Below are 19,925 nucleotides of genomic sequence, written 5' to 3' on the forward strand. Positions count from 1 at the left end.
AATGGCCAGACAATACTAGACCAGAACAGGTATTTTTTAAAGGAAATGGATTGTTGTAGAATATTATTTTAATCATGTAAAGATGTGCTACATTTGTTTTTGCTGTGAATATTACTTTAACTGTGTAACGGCGTGCATCTTTAGTTTATGCTGCATTTGTTTAATTATGTAAGGATGTGTTGCATTTGTTTCACCTTGCCTGCCTAAGGCACCTGAGTGGTCTAATAAAGAGCTGAATGGGCAATAGCAAGGCAGGAGAGGGACAGGCAGGGCTGGTGGCAGAGAGAATAAATAAATGGAGAAATCTGGGTTTGAGAAGAGGAAAGAAGAACAAGAGGGCGGAGGAGAGAATGAGCAACATGCCTGGGGAAAGAAGCCAGGCGGAAGTAGAGAAACAGTGAAAGTAAGAAACACAGAAGTAAGAAAGGTAATAAACCCTGAGGAAAAAGGTAAATAAAGAGAAACAGGTTAATTTAAGTTAAAAGAACTAGCCAGAAATGAGCCTAAGCTAGGCCAAGCATTCAAAACCAATATTAAGTCTCCGTGTCATGATTTTGGCAGCTGGTTGCTGGCCCCAAAGGAAAATCCTGGGACAATTGATATAATTCAAAGTTTATTTTTAAAATCACTGTGGTGCAAAACTCCTGCTGGTGCTGCCAGAGAAAAAGTATCATACACTGAATGCTTACAGATAGGAGAGGAAGAGTGTGTGTGTGTGTTTCTAGAAGTTGAAAGTCCAGTAGTTGAGTTGTCCAGCTACTGAGAGTCTGTGACATCCCATGTCTAGGTTTAGAGGTCTGTCTTTTAACTGTGTCCTCAGACCAGAGAAGGTACAACAGAACTTGGTGCGGCCTCCATTGTAACAGAATAAATCCCATTCATGATATTTTTGCCTTCCTGACCTTTATCACTTACCACAGGCTCCGCCTCTGGCTGTCGCCATTATCAGGACAAATGTATGTGAACACTTGAGCTTGGAAGAAATGTATTTGATTCACAATACTCTGACTGCAGAAAAATAAAAAATAACAAAAAAAAGATTTAAAGCACTATTATTTTTTGATATAAAAAATGAAAAAAAATCTAAATATATTATCAAGTAATTAAAAGAGAAAAATGCCTGTTGAACTCTAAATGTGGGTATCTGTTCACAAAGGAAGAAACATACATCTGTAAACATAAATTTGTGACACACAAAAAAAACTATTTTGGAATATGTAATGTGTTACAAAAAAATCTTGCAGTTTTAAGCCTAAAATTCCAGCTATGCCAAAATAATATATATAGAGAAAAATTTTATAATTAGGGCAAATCTATTTCTTTTATGAATGGAAACTTAAGGGCTGTTTTCAGAAGATGCCAATATACAGGAATCAAATATTAAATAACAAGGAAGTAAGGAGAAAAGTACTTACAACATGAGAGGGGCATTATACTCTCAAAATATACTTGAGGAGCTGATAGGAACAGAAGGTTGGAGAAAGGGCGTGATGCATAGTCCTGGTGTCTGTGAAAGTTAGGATCCCCCAGAGCCTACCTCTGCACAAAAGATGAATTATATCTGCAAAGCCTCCTGCTGAGGGATGTGAACTGCTGAAAGGGTAAGGCACATGCCAGTGCATAAGGAATGAAGAGAAAAGCGTACAAAAAAAAAAAAAAGCAAGGAAGGAGATAACCAATAAAGAGAATTGCTGGAGTATGGGTGCCCTTTTCTGAAGGAAGCCTGGGAGCTATTTCACTCTCCTTCTTTGAGGCAGTCTTGCTATGCACCCCAGACTGGCTTATCATCAGGATCTTCTTGCCTCACCCTTGCAAGCCTTGGATTAACAGGTGCACATCACCTCATCTGGTCCTGATTTAACTAGCTGATCTCCAAAATGGTGATGGTAGAAAAAAAACAAATCAAAACCGAATTGAAAATTAGAACCAACAGGTTTAAAAGGGAGCAGGACATCCACATATTCGTAGATTTCTGAGTTATCTGATGTATTCTGGAAATAAAACTGCCTGTGAAAAATACCTATATTTTTTTTAAACTTCTAAGTCAAGTGTGCCAACTCACAGACTTTCATTTCTGAGGCAGGAATGACCCAAGGTCAAGTCTAGCCTGAGCTACATAATGGATTTTGGGTTGGCTTGGGCTACAGAGACTGACAAAAATAACTAAATAAAACAGGTGTCATTCAAACAGTACAACGATAAAGGGAGTTTTCCAACTCTTTAGGAAACTTTAAGTATTCAGAACAAACTACAAGAGAGAAGATCACTGTATGCTAATGATTTACCTCTTACACTTGCATGAGCAGGTCAAGAAAGCTAAATTTGAACAATTTTAAACAATCAGGTTACACGGAAAAGAAAGAAAAAAATCATCTGTTCAAGAATAACTGAATTCCCAATATATTGAACAATATTTTGTCTCCAGAGGAGAGTTCAAGTGGAAGATAGTATCCTTTTACAGTTGCCTCAGAAGTTCAAAGAGATCCTAGATGCAGTAATGTCATTTTAGAAAATTCTCTGGTACAACTAATCCCATTCTATTATATAGTGTATTTTTGGACAATAAATACTTTTATATATATTGTCTATAAACATAAAGATATCAAGACTGAGACAGGTACAGCCCTGGGATTGCTCATTAGAAAGACTTCACTGTAAAGAGGAGCAGAATTCAGTCTGCTCATATCTACTCACACATCTAATGATCTCAGGAAAAACAAAGCATTGACAAGATTACACAATTTCTTTTACAGAAAAATACATCTTTTAAATGGAATATGTTTTTATTTTTGACAGATGAAACAATTTCATTATGACAGTTTCGAAAATAATGATGAAATTAAAACTTGTCAGGAAGACATTTTGTTCCTAAAATGTCATTACAGAAAATTAGAGTGTTGATTTTAATATCATCTCATTAAATAATGTAGAGGGGCAGATTGTGGTCAAAAGCATTTGCGAAAATGAATCAGCAAACTAAAGTCTTTAACATCCATTGTCTAAATTCTGATTTTAGGTTTTAATAATGATTTATAATTCTTTAAAAGGATTATTTGGTTCATGAAAACTAACAGATTTACTCTTATACATAGTTTACACATGTATGATTTCTATTTCTCAAAATTTTGCACAACATTATTTTATCTGGTGATACTTTTCCACTTCATGTCCTGTATTTGGAATTTTTAAATATATTTTGCAAAGCAACTTATGAGATAATAACAAAATTATATACATATCTCTATAGACAAATTCATTGAAAAGACATCCTACAGTATTTAGGAGGGAAATAAGGTTAGGAAAATTTTTAATGGGGAAGCTTGAGGAATAAAGGATGTTACAAGACCTTTAGTAGTTACAGAAATCATGGAGCTGATACATGGTATGGTGCTAACCAGATGAAGTGGATATCAAAGGGAGGGCTAGTTGGGGTAGCAAACTAGGTAGATCCTACAGATGGCAGCCTTATCTTCTCTGAAGATGGGAGTCAGAATGTGAGGAAAGGACAGATTGCCTCATTGCACAGGGAGCACTGAGGTTCAGTGTTGACTAGTGATGACTGACTGATGATGATAAAAACTACAAAGAAGGGTACAAAAAAACTCCAAATTTTACTACAGAGACACCTGAAAGTCTATGCTAATTGATGCTCTATTCATAGTAGCCAGAAATTTGAAACAGCCTACATGTCCATCAAATGATTAATGGATAAGGAAAATGTGGTACAACTGCATAATAAGAATACTTTTTCTTAACAGTTCCATATGAAATCACGACATTTGAAGGTAAATGGGTGGAGTTAGAATCAATGATCCTGATGGAGGTTAGGCAGGTTATATAGATATCAACTGTACTCCAGGACAGGTCTCATGTTCAAAAGTTTTGTCTTTTTTTGTTATGGTTTGTTGCTTTCGTCTCTTTGGCTTGTTTTGTTTTGATTTTTAGAGGTTTTTATTTTAGAGAGAGTTATTTGGCGGGCGCTCTTACCCGGAGAGGAAATGTCACGAAACACGACAGAATCCACTAACAAGAGTTTTATTAAGATAAGAGTGAGATAGGTGTGCTCAGGCCTGTTAGAAAGACATGTGCATAAAGAGAGAAGCCGGAAATATGGTGCCGGCATATAAAGGCTGGGTCGCACATGCATACACAGGCTCATATGGCTACTCCACATATGCGCATAGATCACGTGGTTGTGTTGAGCGCTTTAAGCAACCATGCAAAGCAACAGGGTCCTGGTCACGCGAGATGTTTTGACCCAGAACTGGCTATTTTGACCCAGAACTGGCTAGGTGGAAGTGTATAGGTCTGCCGGGATTGCGCAACCATGCCCAACCGTGGGGGCGTGTTGTGAATCTATCAACAGAAAGTCAAAGAAAGAAAAATAACATTGTAACATTGAATTTGAAAAAATCGCAATGTGGGAGGGTCCAAGACAACTTGGAGATAGGAATGGATATGATCAAAATTGAGCATATGAAAAATTAAAAATTATAAATAATGTATTTAAAATCTGATTAAAACAATCAACTCTAAATTTTCTCTTATTTACTCAAAACTAAGGAGATGCAAAACACTTAGTTATGTGATATAATTTCTGTAAAATAAGCTGTAACCAATTTGATAACACAATTTGATGAATTTGGATGAAACTATAAGCACAATAGAGTTTAAAAAAAACCACCCTTTTCCCCATGCAGTTTGTAGCTCTTTTTCAATTTTTGCTTTTCTTTATATCCTACACCAATAAAGTACTCTCCTGATTGTTGCCAGGAGAAAACAGTTTACATTACCTAAAACTTATATATTATATGTAACATATTAATTAGTGTGTACTTTTTGTGTTTTATTCTTTTTCAGCTTCTTTCAAAATAATTATTTTTCAAAAATCAGTAACAGTATTTTATTATGTAAATAATATTTGGTTATTTTATCATTTTCTTTGAAGTCAATTTGAAAATTATATATATATATATATATATATATATATATATATATATATATATATATATATATATATATCATGCAGTTTACATCATCAGACAATGTATTCTATGTTTGAGCTGTATTTGGTACTTAATCCTCCCCAACAGTCATAAGGAAAATCACTAACTCCATGTTACAAATAAGGTAACTGTTGCTCAATGTGTTTGAAATGGTTCTAAGAAGCCAGGTGTAGTGGCACCTGCTCTTAATCCCAGCACTCAGGAGCACTCAGGAGGCAGAGGCAGGTGAATCTCTTGGAGTTCGAATCCAGCCTGGTCCACATAGTGAATTCCAGGACAGCCAGTGCTATATAGTGAGATCCTGTCTCAATGTCCTTCACTCCCTAAAAAAGAAAAAAAAAATATTCTAATAATTCACTCAAGGAATAAAAACTGCAAATTGGTAAGGTCCTCTATGCAATTAGTCATTTGAAAAATTACAGAGAAAAATAAGACTATTTCTTCAAACATTTCTTGATGGACCAGCTGAGCATTGGTATTTGTATTATGCACAATCTCTTCCTTTATATTTTTCAGGGGATATCAATACAAAACACATAAAAAAAACTCTGAAATAATGCTGAACATACACAAGATGCCAGACAGTAACAAAAGGAGATTGGCCACTTACAGCTTTAATGAAAATACTAGACAAGGGTCCAGGATGTGGACATGAAGACCAAATGTGAAGGAAATGTCCAGCAACTGCAAATCATTCTTGATTAAGAACTATTAGAAATGGGTCATCAACAAGATATTTTACCACTAACCGCATAATGGTAGTTAAATCCACAAGGAATGTTAATAAAAATAGAAGCTCTTTAAAGACAGCATGCCCCTGAGACAGCAGCTATTTCTAGTGGTTCTAAGAGGAACTGAGACCATTATGAAGCATTAGAAAGTTGAGTTTTGGTACATTAAACAAGCAACTGGATTTCACTTACTTTCAGACAGGAGTTTCATTAACCTGTTAATGTTTATTCATGTCATATCATTAACAGACTTAAAATAGCTACAGTTCTATTGAATCTGGTATTCTTCAGGAGACATGAGTATATTCACTTCTGAAAAAATGTGTAACATTTTCTTTTTCTAATTTCAATCCTCTAATGTAAGAACTGTTTTTATAAAAAAAAACAAAAAACAAAACTATTCCATGAGTACTTAGTCTTTCAGCCTCTCTCCTCTATTTTCCCTAAAAGATTTCACATTCTCTTGTGGCTTGAAAAATTCTGAAAATTTGCATAGTAACAGTGAACACTAACAAGGCCAAAGGTGTTATATTCAATCCTCTGTGTATGCTACCTCACTTAATTCTAGCAAAGACTTCATGACATCTTCCCTGTTTTGTAGTAGGTGCAGAATTTAGCTTTGACCTAAGCAGATCTGCCATCACAGTCTGCAACCCTCATCATAGAACGTGTGGTGATATTTTATTTGTGCTGAAATGTGATGATATTTTATTTGTGCTTTAATAAAGTTTGCCTGGAGATCAGAGGAAATAGCAAGCCATTTTAAGTAAACAAAGAATTTAGGCAGTGGTAGTGTATACCCTTAATCCTATCACTTAGCAGGCAGGATCTCTGTGTGTTCAGTCCACACTAGGGAACAGAGTCAAGTGTGGTGACACATGCCTTTAATCCCTGTACCAACCATAGAAACCTGGAGGTCTGTACAGGCTGACAGAAAGTGACAGAGCTGTGTAGGAAGAGGAAGTGAGGTAATTGGGCTAAGATAGCCAATGAGAAGGCAGAACAGCAAAGCAATAAAGGCATGGGTAGACAGGAAGTAACTCTCATTTGGAAGCTGCAGAGTTGAGGTAATGTTGGCTGGTGGCTTTCCCTATTTCCCTGATCTAAGGCTTTTACCCCTATATTTGGTTCTCTGTTTTTTATTTAATAAGACCATTTAGAAATTCGTCTACAAGAATTACTCTTAGAACACCTAAAGGGGAAGTGTTCTCATTAAATCAGTGTTGACCCTTACATGCTTTTACTGTTTTTTCTGAAGTTGATTTCAGAAAGCAAAAGTCATCATTAAAGGCTGAGTTTTGCTGTATTTTTAGGAACATATTCATGTAATGATAATAATAAAAAGGTAAGCTTTAAAACTATCATGAAAAACAGAAAAGGGAGGGTAGGGAGGATCATTGTAAAAGTGACCTCTGCATGCTAAAGCCTCTGTCTATTGAATTGTCTTGTCTCGGTGCAGTTGACTGAAGTAAATCTTAAACATTCTTCTTGATTTCTGACGTTTAAGATTTTGAATTATTATTTGTAATGTTAGAATTCCTCTCGTGGGAATTACAGATAAAATGGGTCAGAATATATGTGCTAATTTTAAAACTTAAGATCAGCTTATTCATAATGCTTTAAGTTCAGTCATAAAATGGCAATGTCCTTATTATGGAAATCCTAGCAAGGTACAATAAAGACCTGCTAATCGCCTCTTACCAGCACTCCCCTTAAGTAAATGTAATATTTTGACATTCGACAAATATATTTGACAAATATATTCTTTTGACATTCGTGTCTCAATATGAAACCATTTAAACATATGTTAAATATTTGTGTGACTTGCCAGTTGTACGATGATGGTATATATTTCAAGAGTGAAGCTGCTGTCTCAAATCTACTGCTTTATTCATATGTAGGTCTCAGCAGAGTGAGAACAGCAGATGGGAACTTTAGGGTCTGTTTACTTCTATCTGGACTTTGATATGCAAATTACTGTTCGGAAAGAATGTGAAGTGAACTGACCACCAAATCCTAGGAGAATTCCTTGAAAGAAGGAAAGGGAGGAAGAAAGGGATGGGGTGAGATTGCCTAGGTGGTGAAGGATGTGCTTTGTCACTTTGCTTTTCTGTATCACACACAAAATATTGCCACCATTGCAGGGCACAAAAATAAGCTCTGGACATGATGATACAAAAGATTCATTCTGTTAATTTTACAGATTGATTCTTTATTCAGAGTGATATTTGCCTTTATACATAATTGAATTTTATAGCTATTCAGCAAAGAAAATGAGATATTTTCTTGATTTTTTTTATAGAAGTGGATATAAATGGAAATTAACTGAAAAGAAATGTTGTAAAGTGGTAAAAATAGTCCCAAGGATTTACTTCTTAGCTTTATATAATATAAATTTTTTAAATACATTTTCTGATATTATTCAGAAATAGCAAAATGGTTTTTACACTTATTAGCTTATGGCATAGCTAATATTTTATCAAATAACTACATCATGTTAAACTCAGAATAAGCAGAGGATATTAGAAAGGTAAATAAGAAAGATGAAAATGAATAAAATAATAATAAAGTACTTGTAATATAAATTGAGTTATGGCTAGTGAAATCTGTTACTGGTAGGAAGTTCTTTATTAGAAAATAGATGTAAAGACAAAACAAAAATTCAGAATTTTTAAAACCTTTACTATATAAGCTGTTAAAAGTTTTAAAAGTTTATTTGTCAATCTATTTGGCATAATTTTGTCTCACAACCCTTAAGCATGAGGATGACTAATTACTGGTGATATAAAAATAGAAAAGATAGAAAATGATTTAATATAAAATACTTAAGGTGAGATAAATACTAATATATACTGCTAATGCTCCTAGAGATGAGTATCCAATGGGATTTCTTTACAGCCTAGCATTGCCAATGAAGATGGAAGTTAAAGATTCTATATATTTACACTGTTGTGTCACAAGCTTTCTTCAGAAATGATGAATCAGGATCCTCCAGGTTCATATACTCTGTGAAGCTACCTGTATAAATATGGAAGGCATATTCTTTGGGTGACCTGAGGTCTGTTCAATGAATTTCTCACATACTTGAAGCTGTCTGAAAAAATTCATCGTTTGTGGCTCAACATTCTTACAAAGGCTTCTGGTTAAAGGCTCGAACACCTCTGTGTGCTGTTCTTCTGATACTTTTGGAAGCGGATAAGGAAGTCTAGTCACTGTAAGCATGCCTCAGAAGGAGCTGTTGGGAATCCTGAACCCATCTTCTCTCTTTTTCTTTCTGCTTCTACACTATTATGAGGTGAGCAGTCTCCTCTGCCACAAAATCTACTGCTATGTTGTACTCTGCCACTAATGCTTTAAGCAATGAGGACTGCAAATCTCTAAAACTGTGAGTTAAATCTCATCCTCAGAGCTTTGCTATTTCTTACATGTTTGCATAGCAGTGAAAAACCTATGGATATTGTGTTCCCTTCAATTTAATAAGCCAGTTCTGTTCTCTTTGGAAACCAAAGGCATCACACAGTGTTCGTAATATAGAGACATGTGTACTATTTGCTATGAGTGGATAGAGCAAGGTTGTGAACTGCCTTTGAGCTGGATGAATGATAAGGTGGCTTTGGAGCTTACAGACAAGCTCACACACAAGGAAGAGGTACCCTAGTGGCAGCCTTCAATGGGCTTTAATGAACAAGACATGAAATATGTGAAGCTGAATCTTGCTTGATCTTGTTTCCCAATGATCCACGAGCTGGGTCACCTCTTACTCCCAAAGGAATTGTCTCATATTATATACATACTATATAGAAAATGCATGCATTGCTGGGTCAAAGTAGCAGAGGTGTATTGAAATGAACTTCACAGGAGAAACAAAAACCAGGAACAACAACAGCAGAATAAAGCCCACAGCCTCACTGAGTCAGGTCAGAAGACATTTGCTACTCTAGTCACGTCATGCCCTTGCCAGATGGAGCTGGCTTCTAGATGTGAGAGTGAGAAATATCTGGAAGTCCACCCACACCTTAATATTTCCAATGCTGTGAGAGCTGTCATCACAGATGGTAAATGTAGGAGATGATTTGGATAAAATTTATGATTGACATTTTCAAATAAATGAGGAAAAGAATAAACTAATAACCCGAGCAGCTATAAAAGTTCTGGCATCTGTCCAATAAAAAGTCAAGAAGATGCCACCTGGTAAGAAAAGGGAAATTAGAAATTTCATTATAACATAGCTGGAGGCATTGATTGGAAGAAACTAAAATGATTTATTAAAATAATGATATGTTTTCACGCCTTAAGAAATTAGTTATTCCATTTGGTGTTACACTTAGAGAAAAATGAAACATTTGATGAGTGTATCTTCCCTCAAGAGTTTAGTGTTTTTTAGTGATTCCTGAGGGGGTGAATGAGTGGGGCCTCTGGATCTGGATCTGTTTCCTGTGCCTGTTCTTTGGCTCTTCTCCTTCTGTCTGTTTTGTCCTATATTAGTTTTTGTTTTATCTCATTTTATTTTACTGTACTTTCCCTTAGAAGCCTGTTTTTTTTTTCCTAATGAGAGGCAGAGAGGTTGTGGATCTGGATGGGAGGGATACTGGGACAAGTAGAGAAAGGGGAATCCATAATCAGGATATATTATATGAGAAAAAAGTATGTTTTAAATAAAAGGAATAAAAGAAAAATATAAAACAGAATTCTGAACCCAGTTTATGTTATTACTCTGTTATACAATCTATTTAGAGATTTTATTTAAAAATAAAAGCCTTGATATGTTATGTGCCAAACCAAGAAATGATTATGTCCAATCAATTAAAGAAATACATTCCCTCACAGATATGCTCTAAGTAATTCACATATGCCAAGCAAAATTCTATGCATAATGAGCTTGATGGTGAATAAAAAAGCCAGACATGTTTTTGGTCCTGTATAATTATGTTACTCTTGGAATACAATGTACCTGAGAAAGACATATCTGAAACAAATGACGGTAAAAATATCATGAATAGTGAAAATCCACTGTGTGATAATCAGGATGGCAAAAAAAGTAGGCAAGATGTTACATATTGAATTGTGAGCCTAGAAAATCATAGGCTGAAATTCTAATCTACTATGTTAATGTATTTAGATATTGAAGCATTAAGGCAATTAAGGTTAAATGATGTAATAAAAATGAACCATAACATAATACTAAAAGATTGATATTCTTATTATAGAAAGAAGTAGAGGCAATACAACTGCAACTGAGGGTCTACAAAGAAAATACTGTGTGATAACTTCCAGTGATGAAAGCCATGGGCAATCCAGCGTGAGTCTTCATCAGGAACTAAGCCTACTCTCACATTGATCTTGAACACTCAGCCTCTAGAATGTTGAGGAAGTAGACTCCTGTTAAATGTTTATTTGTGCGTTTTGTTATGGTAGCCATAGTAAGCTAGTACTTAAGGGTAGAGAAAGAAAGAAATTCACATAAAGGACTTAAGGAAGAAGCTTGGAGAGTTTGAAGAACAGAGTGATAGGACTAGCAGTGTAGTCATAGGAAGTAAGGGAGGTGTACAAAGCTGGGAAACTGCAGATCCAGCAAGAGTTTAATCATATAAAGAGTGAAGGGCTACTAAGATGTGATGACAAATTAAGACTTTATTTCAAGATGGTGAAAGACGTCACCAAATATTCTTGGGGAGAGGTCTGTTGAGTACTGACGTGGTAGTGCAAACTGAGCTTGATCTGTGAAGTTAATGATTCTTAAGAAGACATGGTTTAGGAGTACATTTGGAAGGTGTGACCTATACAACCTACGGATGAATTGATGACACAGAAGCCTCACTGACTGTGTACTTACCCTGCATTAAGTATATTCATTTCTACTTGTGAGACAGTGATCCTGAGAATCATTCAGAAATGTATAAGAAGCAGCTTCATCGACAATGATTTAAGCACAAATTGATGGCGATTATGCTTAATCAACATAAGGGAAAAATACTTGCGACTATTGCTCAATAGCAATTCTTAATATTTTCTAAATCAGATACCCATAGGGCAAGTGTTCTAGTTTCATTTTTGTTGTAGTAATAAAATATTCTGACTGAAAGCAACAGGGTGAGTATTTTAGCTAAATCTCAAGGTCACAGCCCATCACTGAAGAAAGCCAAGGCAGTAACTTGAAGGCAGTCCTACACACCATCAGACACAGCATTACAACCAAAGAAGGAACTAACTTAACTGTCAAGATGTATGGAGGAAATCACGGAGGAGGTTTTGCTAGTTGATTCACAGAACATCTTATACTTAGTTTTCTTACACAGTCCAGGACAACCTACCTAGAAATGATGCCATCCACAGTGGGATGGACCCTCTATACATCAACCAACAATTAAGACAAACCCAAGATATGCCCACAGGCCAAATGGACCTAGACAATTTCTCAGTTGAGGCTCTCCTCTCAGATGACTGTAGGCTAACAATTCCACAGTAAAGCTAACCAGAACAGTAAGTACAATAACTTTTTAACCACAAGCTAGAAGTAGCTTTATTGAACAAGTGGGTATCTAATTCTGTGAATAATGGCCTTTTTGTGAACAAAGCTTGTAATAAATGAGCCTGAAGAGAAACATGTTTTCTCTCTCTCTCTCTCTCTCTCTCTCTCTCTCTCTCTCTCTCTCTCTCTCTCTGTGTGTGTGTGTGTGTGTGTGTGTGTGTAGACCAGAGATTAACTGCATGTCCATAGATGTCATTCCAGGGCTGTAATCCATCCACCTTGGTTGATTCTTTTTCATTTGATTTTTGCTTTCTTGTTTAGTTTGAGACAGGGACTCTTTTGCTGGGCCATGGGGCTGACCATTTCAGAAGGGCTGGCTGGCCAGTGAGGTCTAGTGATCTACCTCTTCATGATTCCCCAATGCTGAGATAACAAGTATGTGTCCCAGTATTTATATTAGTATGTACTGTAACTAACTTTCTACCCTTGTTAACTATTCTTGTTTTATTACTATTTGCGATAAAACAACACAGGAGTTGAAAGGATTTATCTAGCTTACAATTCCAGGCCACAATCCATTGTCAAGGGGAAATAAAGTGAGAAAACTGGTCACATCATATCCACAGTCAAGGACACAACAAAACAAATGTTGTTTTGTCTGCTTGCTAGTTTGTACATGAAGATATATTTCATCACTGATACAGTTGAGGACAACCTGCCCAGGGATGGTACAACTCACAGTGGGTTGTGTCTTCCTACATAAACTAAGAATCAAGACAACCCCTGACAGATGTACTCACAGACCAATCTGATCTAGACAACTCCTTAGCTGTGGCTAACTTCACAGGGGATTTAAGTTAGGCAAGCTGACATTTAAAAGGAACCAGCACATTAGTATCAATTATTATTGCTGTTTTTCTTCATCCTGTATGGTTGGACATTTTCTTCATGTTTAACAGATTTCACTCTGTAAGATCATTTTAGATTTTTGAAAATGTAGCTCTCATAGCTATGATCTTTTTTTCTAGGCTGACCATATGAAATGTTTTTTTTTTTTTTTTATTTTATATAATGACTGCAATGGTTAACAGGATCTAGGAACATCTAGGAGACAAACCTCTGGGCCTATCTGAGAAGAAAGTTCTAAGTTGGGTTAACAAAGGTGAAAGGACTGATCTAAATGTGGACAAACTCATTGCACAGGCTGTGGTCATGAACAGAAAATAGAGGGAGCTGAGTGTAGGCATCCATCTCTGTGTGTCCTGGGGTCTGATCCAGTAACCAGTGGCCTCAAATCACTGGGGCCATAACTTTTCTACCATGATAGATAGTATCCTTCAACAGTGACCGCAAATATTCTGTCCTTTAAGTCATGTTTATCATATAATTTGTCAGAGCCATGATAAAAGAATCAAATGTAGGGCAGTGACACCGAGAAGGACCACTGCTGTGATGAGCCTGACCTTCTGGCGCTTCGACGGTTCTCTACAATTTGAAGGCTTTGTTGCTCAGATGGATGACTGTTGTAAACTGCAGTATTTGTTGCTGTATTCTAGAGTACAGCAGTTGTTTTTAAATTTGGTTTCTAGAATTCAGAATCTGGCATGTGCTCTGGAATATTTGGTCTATGAGAACCGAATACCTGGTCCACGTTTCTGTAAATAGCCTCTGTAAAACCTCCTGGTTGCTGTTCACCTCCGGCACTTTCCTTGTTTTGGAAGGGTTTTCTACTTAATACAAGCCTTGAGAAACAGGGCTTTCAGAAAGACTCCTCTAGTGAGTGTCTCATGATTAACTGGGTTACTTTAAATCCATTTTGTTCAAGAAAAAAAAATAGATATGCTTTCTTTTGTAACACTTGGTCTGTACAAGGTAAGTAATGGGTTTCTAAATCTAAGCACTGTACTGGAGATAGGATTTTTTGGAAAAGATAAGTACAGATTAACTTTCTATGATGAGATCTTAATGAAATTATACCAGAGCCCTGGACTAAGACACTCCTGTCTGGTTTATGTGATAACAGACTCCAAGTTCCTGGGCCCTCATACCCCATTCCAGACATCTTATGGAAGTCACAGGAGTATGTAAAAAAAAAAAAAAAATCCAAAGCCCTGGTTTCACCTGGAAATAAGACTCTAGAAACATAAAAGCATAGAGAGTAAACATCTCAACAGAATACTAAAACACCACTATATCACAATAACCAATTCCTCAACTGACCACCTTAACCCAAACATAACCAACACCCAACTTGACCACCTAATAATCAGGATTTTTTATTATTAAAATGAAGAATACTCGAAGAGAAAGGTCCCCAACTGTCTCAAGGGAGGCTGACAAGGCAGCATTCTCCCTAAAATTCAAAGGCAGCCACCTGATGGAAAGGTTAGCTCCAGGACTGAGATGTTTAAATAAGACAGCAGCATGGTCACAGCCTTAGCTTCTTAGGTCATTGTGATTTCTTAGCTATTGTAGTCAACAAAGTTTGTATTTCTATTTTTGTATGTGCAATTCATATGTGTGAACATAAGTGCTTATGTGTAGGTAAAAAATTAATGAAACAAATGATTTTTATCAAAGAACCATGACATGACTGCTTGCCTATGCTAAGGGAAGGCAAGTACATTACCAGTTGTTAGAGTTTTTCATTCATCACATACCCATACTTTTCCTTCCACAGAAATCTTGCTAGCAATGTCTAACCAGCCTTGTCATCTGCCCCAATTTATAGTTTGGGGATGGAAACATATTTTCATTATATTTTTACACTGATAGAAATGCAGTTATCAATGCATGTCAATACTAATGAAATTGCTGCTTGAAAGAGCAGTTTATGTCATTATGGATTTTGTTTATGGCATAGAAATGTTATGAATAGGTCATTATAATTTGTCAATTTTCACATTTCTCCTATTTTATTTTAAAGCATACATGTTACTTATATTGTAAATTATTTTCATCATAGAAATTTTTAATATCTTAGTTACTTCTTTTCTGAAACTGGAGAATTCAAATTAACTGTGCAGTAATCATTAGAAAGCAAAGGAAACTCATTTCTTATGATAATATTTCCATTCATTAAAAATTCCATATGAAAAGCTAAAGGGAATAATTCTCTTCAAATGATAAGACATGAAAATAACTTAACAACATAGTTAGAAAATTTTAAAGTATAAATTCAGTTGAAAATTCTGATATTTGAAGGAGCAATGTTAAAAGTAGTGTCCGATTGCTGGTTTATTCAATTATGCTCATAATGGTTGATTTTGCTAGAGCTTATTTTATGTTTATAAAGTCCTCCTAATGTGAAGGTTGCACACCTTAATTTCCATGTAAGTTGACTATTTTAATATAAAAAGTGTCAAATATAAATAACAGTGTATCAGGAAAAAATGGTTTATTATTAACCAGGTGAGGTAATTAATACATATCATTTTGGAGATTTTGAGAATACAGAAAGTTCTTTTATAAGATTTTGTAACATGTGATTTAATTTAATTCCGTTCATTACTATTACTGTTAGACTCTCCTCTCGTTATTTGTGGCCCTATGCCATCTTTTGTCATTTTGTTGGGTTTATTTTCACTAGCAGACACTCCACAGTAACTGAACACTTCCCATGAGCTGCTTCAGTACAGTGCATAGTCTTCGGGTTTATTTCCTTCATCACTTGAGATTTCCCTGTATAACTTAAAGGTTAAAGATTAATGAGGATGTTGATTTTTCTTGCAGAAAGACAAATAAGCTACAGTTTAACTCAAGGTGCCAAGCATGCAACCAAGTGTGGAAAGTTTACGTCCTATCTGAAAGTCATCCTAAATTTCTTGAATTTCATTAGAATTCTGCCTTAATCCCAAATTTCACTTTCAACAAACCTATGAATGGATTTTCTATTTCACGTAGGAAAAAAAACACTCACAGGCCCTAAAAAGCAGTGTCTCTGGTTGGAGGGAACCAACTCCACTTCCTCGTCCCAGGACAATTTCACTTTTCCAAAGCTTTCTCCACTCTGGAGATTTTAACTTGGACCTTTCAGTTGTCACCATCTTAACAAACACAGCTCCTTTTAGTTTAATTAATTATACACAGTTATTTTCTTCTTAACATTAAAGTTGGTGGTACGTACATTGGCTTTCAACACAGTTTAATTTTAAAAGTATTTTTATCTTAGCCATAGAGATGGTTGATAGCTTTCCTGTATTACAAACGGCATTAGCTATAATCAAATCATGCTTGGATCCTTTTGAACAGAAATAAAAAGATTTACTTAATATTTATTGCAAAAGTTCTACAGCTGCTTTTAGACACAACAAAGTGATAGAACTGGAGATGCCATTGCACGGTGTTAGCTTTTGCCAAGTTTCTCAGTGCCACATGAATCCTTTCCTGCTATAATCATAGTGTAAGATTTCATCAATTGTTGGCCAGTGGTGGTGCATCCCAGCACTCAGAAGACACACACAGGCAGATCTCTGAATTTGAGGCCAGCCTGGTCTACAGAGTAAGTTACAGGACAGCCAGTGTTACACATAGAAAGTCTGTCTCGAGGAAGAAAAAAAAGTTTTCATCAATATATATACTTTCTATTTTAATATGAGCATTTACTCCTCAGTTTATTTCATATTTCTCTATGAATGTATCAACAATATTTCTTGGCAAATTACTTCCTTCTCTGGAATATAACTTCTGTCAATATTCTTCATTTTAATTTACTGACCATTGGATAATTCATTAGGTTTTATAATGGCATCATTTTAGTTGAATATTATCTTGCTAATGCATACATGTAAGACAAATTTTTAGACCATCTGAGAAAAGTAAAGCAGTCCCAAGAAAATTAAGATCCTATTTCAGAGACACTATTATTTCATGGACACTAGACAGTAAATAAATAATTACTGTTATCACAATGAATTCTAAAATGCACTACTTTTTCCTTTAGGAATTCTAATATACTTTGTTGATCAATGTTTTGAAGTAATATGTACAAAGACATTCTAAATGTTGGATTTTTCCCCTGCTTCACTTGTGGGCATGAATTTTTTTACATGTTACCTTTTTCTTTCCCACTTTACATTAGATGGTGTAATTGCGTGAGAATCTCTAATGTCTGTTTCTTCCTCAGAAGGCTGAATGTGCACAAACTCTCCTTGATGTTTTAAGGAGACTTCTTCAGAAATTATTTACTCATTTATTTCAATTATATATTTGCATATTTCCCCTCGACCACAATGAAGTTACAAAGGTAGACATGCAGTCATGCATTCACCCACTCATGCAGGCAGGCAGGAAGGAAGGAAGGAAGGAAGGAAGGAAGGAAGGAAGGAAGGAAGGAAGGCAGGCAGGAAGGCAGGCAGGAAGGCAGGGGGAGGGAGGGAGGGAGGAAAGAAGGCAAGCAGGGGGAGGGAGGGAGGAGGAAAGGAGGAAGGCAGACAGGAAGGCAGGAGGGAAGGCAGGCAGGCAGGCAGGCAGGAAGGAAGGCAGGCAGGCAGGGGGAGGGAGGGAGGAGGAAAGGAGGAAGGCAGACAAGAAGGCAGGCAGAAAGGTAGAAAGGTAGGAAGGAAGGAAGGCAGGAAGGCAGGAAGGAAGGAAGGAAGGAAGGAAGGAAGGAAGGAAGGAAGGAAGGAAGGAAGGAAGGAAGAAAAGCAGTGGGAGGGAGGGAGGAGGGAAGGAGGAAGACAGACAGGCAGGCAGGCAGGCAGGCAGGAAGGAAGGCAGGAAGGCAGGAAGGAGCTAAAAGAGTTCACCTGGGAGAGCATAACACTATCCCAATTGTGAGCATCATAGAGGAAACAATGGAATGAGACAATGCCCACAATGAAATACGATATCTTTGCAGATTAAATTTTAAATAAAATTCTAACTCATCAGCTGCAGTGAATTAGAACAGACGACTTCCATAGAAAAATTTAAGCAAGGATGCTGGAAATGATGCCACAATTAAAATGAATACAATAAAAAAAGCTTCAAAATTAAACAGAATTTTTTTTCAAAGAAAATATTAGAAGAGATTGGGAGTTCCTGTGTCCAAGAGTTTTAAAAAAGAGAGAAGACATAAAATTGGGAGAGGGAAGATATGGAAGGGAAAAAGAGTAAAAACAGGTAAGTAGAAATGCTTGATTTGAAACGTAACAAAAATGTAAACAACATTTTTACAAATACATATAACTTGCTCTGAAGTTTAAAATATGCTATCATTTTGTTTCAAAAGAGTTCCCTATGTATAAATGAAATAGGCATAATATTATTTATTTTAGAAATATCTTTGTGAAAAGAGTTGTTCAAAAAACTGAGGGTGACTTTTGAAGAATCTCCAATTTAAACACATTTATACCATTATAATATAATAAACATATATTACACACACACATTTTTTTCAAGAAATGAACTACATATTTAAATATATTATAGAGACTAGGCAGTGGTGGTGCATGCCTTTAATTCCAGTACTTGGAAGGCAGAGGCAGGCAGATTTCTGTGAGTTGGAGCCCAGCATGGTCTACAGAGAAATTTCCAGGACAGCTCCAAAGCTACACAGAGAAACCTTGTCTTGAAAAACCAAAAATAAATAAATAAATAGATAAATAAAAACTAAAAATAAATACATAAATATATGGTAGAGCCTATTGCCTTGTCTGTCACCATAATAATTGGTAATAACTCATAGCTCATAGAATATAATACACAGGAAATTAATATCTGCTAATCTAACATCATGCCTGAATAAACACATTTTTCTCAATTCTGAACATTCATTCTACACTTAAAGAAAAATTACACTGTTCTTCAATTTGAGACTATGATTCATTTTCAAATATGTCCTAAGTATTAGGCAACTTGAAATTTACCATTTGGTTCTGCATATCCTTTTATTCATCGAATATAAACTATGAATTCACCAAGTTTTAGTAAATACATGAACAATGCCTAGTATGGCTCATAGTGAAGGTATTACAGTATGAGAAAATCAGCTAATACCAGAGAGTTCTTGAGGAAGGGCTGCACTTCAGAGGCCACTGCAATTAATGCACACACATTCATGCAAACATATATACATGTGCTTGCATACATACACACACACACCTTTTTTTTTTCTAATATATTTTACTTTCAAACTACAGTAGCAGATAGTACAGAGTCCTTCTCTGAGTGCTTTAGAAATTCCATTCCTTAGTACAAATGATTTAATATTGGCTGATGAATAGATGATGTTTTGAGGAAAATACTTTAGACATTTGCTTCCATGTTTAATAATGAAAGAATATATATTAATATCTGACCAAAGCAATTTGTTTGACAAATTATTTGCAATTCTAGAATACATTAATTTGTCTATAGGGTCAGAAAATTACCTGAGCAGGACCAGGAAATAAGTATTTTAAGTATGTAGGCCTCATGATCTCACATACAACTATCAGACGTGCAATATATAGAGTATTAGCCACAAGGCTATAGTCCTTCAACTTGTGAAGGGTTACATTAAGAAAACAATTATGGATCTTTGATTATAATCTGTATTTAAGACATAGATAGTACTGTCTTAATGAAACAAATATGTGTAATAAATTTTGGTCTATAAATTCAATCCTTTAATATTTCAATAATGTTTTTGCCTGTTTTTAAGATTTTAAAAACTATGAAGTCCTTGTAGTTGTGAACTTCCATGAGAACAGGAATTGGTATCAGACAAGTCAGTATGCTTTCATTGTACTTCTCCCT

General features: G+C 35.6%; 1 protein-coding gene across 4 annotated transcripts in view; it reads right to left on the bottom strand.

The window, feature by feature from the left end:
• Positions 1-19,925, bottom strand: part of Epha6 (EPH receptor A6) — a 935,524-nt gene that overhangs the window by 725,209 nt on the left and 190,390 nt on the right. Inside the window, exon 4 of one of the 4 annotated variants that reach the window (XM_052740948.1) lies at positions 5,081-5,329. The exons of the other annotated variants lie outside the window; for them this stretch is intronic. Coding sequence (XP_052596908.1) covers positions 5,313-5,329 — 17 coding nt within the window. The 3' untranslated portion in view covers positions 5,081-5,312. Of the gene's footprint in view, positions 1-5,080; positions 5,330-19,925 lie in introns of those variants that run through there. 4 annotated transcript variants of the gene reach the window in all.

This window comes from Peromyscus californicus, unplaced genomic scaffold (genome assembly GCF_007827085.1).
Source record: "Peromyscus californicus insignis strain IS unplaced genomic scaffold, ASM782708v3 Scaffold_16__1_contigs__length_79575227, whole genome shotgun sequence".
NCBI classification, from domain to species: Eukaryota; Metazoa; Chordata; class Mammalia; order Rodentia; family Cricetidae; genus Peromyscus; species Peromyscus californicus.